Below are 5,077 nucleotides of genomic sequence, written 5' to 3'. Positions count from 1 at the left end.
AAAAAAAGGGTTTTGATTTTTTTTTTTTTTTTCATGTAAACTATATGTCCTTTAATAATATATGTTAAATTTATTATATATAATGTGTTTTACATACTCTATAAGAAATTGTAATTATCATAATAAGAAATAACATTAATATATTAATGATAATGCTCCTTTAAAAATAAATTTAAATACAGATAACAAATAGAAACCATTTTATATGTTTGAGATAAATAATAAATATATTCATGCTACATTTTAACAATACTATATTAATTATTCAATTCAAAAAATATATATTATATATTTTTATTTTACATTTAATTATTATATGTATATATTGCTATAAATATATAAATAATATGAGATAACGGATTAAAAAGAAAAAATATACACTTTAAATGATTATAAAAATAAGAAAAAATATATAATATAAAAAAATATGTGTATATATAGTTAAAGGAAATAGCTGTGCTCACAAAATAAAATTAAAAAATAAATATAGTTACTAAAACTTCTGTATTTTAATTATGATGAGGTTCTCTGATAGATAATTAAAATACTTTATATACTATTTCAATAAATTCAAAATAAATAATGGGAAAATAAAATTATTTTTTTTTCAAAATTCATTAAACAAAATATTTTTTTTTTATAGGAAAGAAAACAAACTTATCTTAAACTATAAAAAAATTAATACACAAATACAGCATTGTAAAAGATAAAAAGGAAAAATATATATTATTGAACACAACATTTCCTGATTTCTCAAATTTACTTAAAATATCACTCATCACCTATTCATTATTTAATAAATTTAATATAAACCTACGGTTACATTAAAAAAATTATATATCTACTTTATTTATAATACAGAAATTTACCAAAATTTATTTTTTCTACATATCTTAACAATTTAAGGATTTTCATTTATATATAATCAAAAAAAAAATGTCATAACGTGTGACAAAATTGTACAATTAATTGAAATATTTTTGTATATTCTTCTAATTCTTCACAATTGTTTATACTTGTTATGCAAGCCTATGTTTACAATTATATATATGATTAAATGCATTGCATAAATAAATATTATTCAGTAAGTTTAGCATTCAAGTTTATAAAAATTTTTAAACATTATTTAAAACACTATATTTTTCACAAATTTACATTATTCATTTGTTTATTTTATTTATTCCTTTCTCTATACTATATTACTTATCAATATTTTAATGTTATTCTTTTAAAACTAAAAGAGAAAATATTCATTTTTCTTATGTTCTATTAAACCAAATTATACTTAAAACTTTGTTTACATATCATCTTTTACATTAAGTATGTGACTTCATTTTATGATTAAATTTACATTCTTTTCTTATATAAAATTTGTTTAATGATACAATTTTATATCATCTTTTAAAACATATATAAAATATGTAGGTTGTTTCATTTATCGCCAGCTTATGCTAAAATTTTTGGTTTAAATTTCACAGAAAACGTTAACTTATACATTATCTAAAATTATCATATCTTAACCTTAAGCTTTTTTTTTATAATTACTATAAATCTAGAAAAACCACATAATATAATGTACTTTGAACAATGTTAGGGGGAAGTGAGAAAAATTGGAAAGAATTTGAAGTAATTCCATAAACACTGAACAAATATATTTATTCATTTTATATGCATAGCTCGTTTTACATAAAACGATGTAACTCATTTTTTTCAAGGTATATATTTATTCCTCTATATATTTTACTTTTTATTTAGATATTGACTAAATCATTTTCAGACGATTTAATTTCAGAAATTATATATAAGCAACTAGATAATTTAAGTGGTTTTAATGAGTACCTTAATCAATGTAATTCATTACCTCAGCTTCGTATGCGTCAAAGCCTTAGAATAACTTGTGCCAGGCTTTTAAAATATTTGAAAACTTATAAATTTTCAAAAGAGGATAATGAATATGATATTTGCATTCTTTTGAATTATTGGGTATATAATAGATTAAATGTAATTTTGCAATCATATAATTATTCTAAAATTTACCAAGCTTTTGGTGAAATTGGGAATATATGGAGTAGTTTTATTGAAGATAACTTAAAAGAAGTAGAAAAAGACACATGTAAACGTATGCATAATATTGTTAATCATGATGATTGGAGAGAAAGAAAAAAATTGTATGATTACTATGTGAATTATAGTACTATTGAAAAAACGATTCCAAATTTTACACAAAAGTGCCCAGAATATTGGACATACGTTGATAGTCACACTTCATTATATGAATATTTTGAGAAACATTGTAAAAATCCTAAAGTATGATTGTCCAAATTTTTATAAGGATTGTAAGAAATATGATCCAAGAGTTGTGTTAGAGTCTTTTCATTGTCATGCACAGATGAAGCAAAAGAAAGCTGACACTCTTGCAAAAGCTAGACAAGAATTACAAGAAGGCAGGTCTGCAAATCAAGAACAAATTTCTGGAATTCCAGGCAGTTCAGAGGTTTCTGCAGGTGGTTCTCTTATGACACGTGACGGTACTCACCCAGTTACACAAACTGGTAACATACTTCTGGGAGTAGTTGCGACTTCTCTCACTTCTGGAGCTTTATATAGGGTAAAAATTAAGTCTCTAATACATAGATATCGCATAATTTTTTTTTTAATTATCTTGTACTACATAGCCTAAAATAATAAATAAATAAATAAATAAATATGTCACAAATATTTTATATTATAATTTTATATACAAGTTTACACCCTTAGGGAACATGTTACGTAATAGATTTGGATGGAACACTAATAATATGAGAAATATGCATGGAGGCGAATATGGATTGTTTGATTATGCATCAGAAACATATAATCCATATACAGGGGGAGGTGAAGAACATTATATTGGGTACCAACCTGCGTAATATTATTAGTACAATACAGTTAAGAATATCAATTTAACATAAAAATATGTCATTCTGTACGGGAAAATTTTATGTAAAAATAATTATTTTGATTCTTAGAAAGCATAATTAAACATTCAACTGCATTAATGAGTATAAACCAAAAATATTTAAACAAAATATATATTAAAAAATTGAACAAATAAATAATTGTTAAGATATATAAATTGATTGTAAATATAAAAAATTTATTTTTACAACTTAATTGTGTAATTCTATTTTTTCCTATGAAATTCTTTATAACGAATTTTCAACAACCATGTACAATATTATTTATTATTATTAATATGCATAATAATAAATATAACTACAAACATTGATTTAATAATAAAATTCAAAAATAATAATCGTAGTATAAATTCACGAATTATACTTTTCGCATTATAGATTTTCTAAAATTGAACTGAGTCTTTTGCATTTCATATAATGGAAAGGTATACATATTTATATAAGAAAATAAAAATATATATATTTTTATTTATTATTATTCTCTGTATATTATATTACACAAATAATTGTTAAATTGATATTATAATATACATAATCATTTATACTATAATATAAAGCTAAAAAGTGGGAACCCTATAACTTAAACTGGTTCCCTTCATAAGCATTATTGTTATGTACATATATGATTAACTTTATTCAATTTTAAATTTATATTAGAGTTCTTATTTCTTATGGGAAAATTATGTTTTTATGTCAATGCATGAATATAATAATTACTTCAAATAATTTGTTATTCTTAAATGGTACACATATATTTGATTTTATCAGTCTCTCTAATAATATAACATATTAATTTTTTAACACTTAAATATGATGAAAACTATTATTTTTTTATATTACAGTGTTTCAATATGAAAGATGAATCATTCCAAAAAACATTATATTTCATATTAAGCATATTGTAAAATTTAAGCGTAATATACTTTCATTAAATATAAAAGGGTAACATAGAAGAATTTATTTTCTATTTATCAATGTATATATTATTCCTACTATTAATATCTGCAAACATTTTTTTTGAATCCGAGTTAAAGGAATTCATTAAAATACATAATATAATGTTTTGTTGTATTAGAATCATTACATGCCAAGATTTGTGTTAAATAACAATTCTTTATAAATATCATATAAAATATTATTATTATACTATCAAGCAATAAATGATGCAATTCTCATATATAATGTCATTATTCCATGGGTTTTGATAAATATAAGAACAAAGTTCACGTTTTAGTTTGAAGGATGCTATAAAAAAAAAACTATTTATTGATAATACAATAGATTCTTACTCATATTTTAAATTAGGTAGTTCAAAACATATATATATACATAAATATTATATTAAATATACTGGTATATAAATATTTGAAGAACAATTATTTACACAAACATAATTGTGATAATTAAATATTCGGATTTCTACATAATTATGTAATAATTGCTATCGATATATTATTATAATTCTTAGCTATAAATGTTAATCTCAAACTACCATCCTTAACCTTCATGCCTAATTTTATACTATACAAAAAATAAGTTATAAAATCTCATTCATATGTATAATTATTAATAGAATAAAATCATACTTCCTTCCATATAGATGATTATAATAATATAAAATCCCCTGTTATTATAAAAAAATTTATTTTGAACATATATTAAATTTCTTATTAAATATACTAATAAAGCTAAAAAATATTTTCGTCATAATATTCAATATATAATATCTTCTTTAATAAAAATATTTACCCATAAGATATATGAAACATAAGTTAAAAAAATTTTAATACATCATATAAAAGATCATTAAACAGTTAAAACAATCTGAAGAGTGATAAATTTTGCTAAAAAAAAACCCATACCATTCATAATTTAAACATAATAACGATAGATTATGAACCTTATTATTTTGCCTAATGCAATATAAATATATTTTTATAACATTATGTATATTTTTAGTGATAGATATATTTTTTTTTAATGAATAATATATTTATATATATTATAAAAAAAAAAGAAAGGAATTTTTTTTTTCTTTCTCTTATTGCTTAAGAATTGTTAGATTTGAATTATTCTAAATATAATCTAGATTAAAATATTTTATAGTATTTTTTTCTCAT

General features: G+C 20.6%; 1 protein-coding gene across 1 annotated transcript, besides 2 other annotated features; it reads left to right on the top strand.

Moving 5' to 3' along the window:
* Positions 1-277: 277 nt before the first annotated feature.
* Positions 278-349: a microsatellite.
* Positions 350-1,587: 1,238 nt separating this feature from the next.
* PVX_016140 (variable surface protein Vir4, putative) lies at positions 1,588-2,909 on the top strand (the record flags this gene model as incomplete). Its single annotated transcript, XM_001612462.1, has 4 exons — positions 1,588-1,626; positions 1,756-2,307; positions 2,390-2,608; positions 2,745-2,909. 4 exons carry the CDS (start codon positions 1,588-1,590, stop codon positions 2,907-2,909), a joined length of 975 nt encoding a protein of 324 aa, XP_001612512.1.
* Positions 2,684-2,707: a microsatellite.
* Positions 2,910-5,077: the final 2,168 nt, after the last annotated feature.

This window comes from Plasmodium vivax, genomic scaffold, assembly GCF_000002415.2.
Source record: "Plasmodium vivax scf_6619 genomic scaffold, whole genome shotgun sequence".
Classification (NCBI taxonomy): Eukaryota; Apicomplexa; class Aconoidasida; order Haemosporida; family Plasmodiidae; genus Plasmodium; species Plasmodium vivax.
The sequence above is the reverse complement of the archived record's forward strand: the minus strand, read 5'-3'. Positions and strand labels throughout refer to the sequence as shown.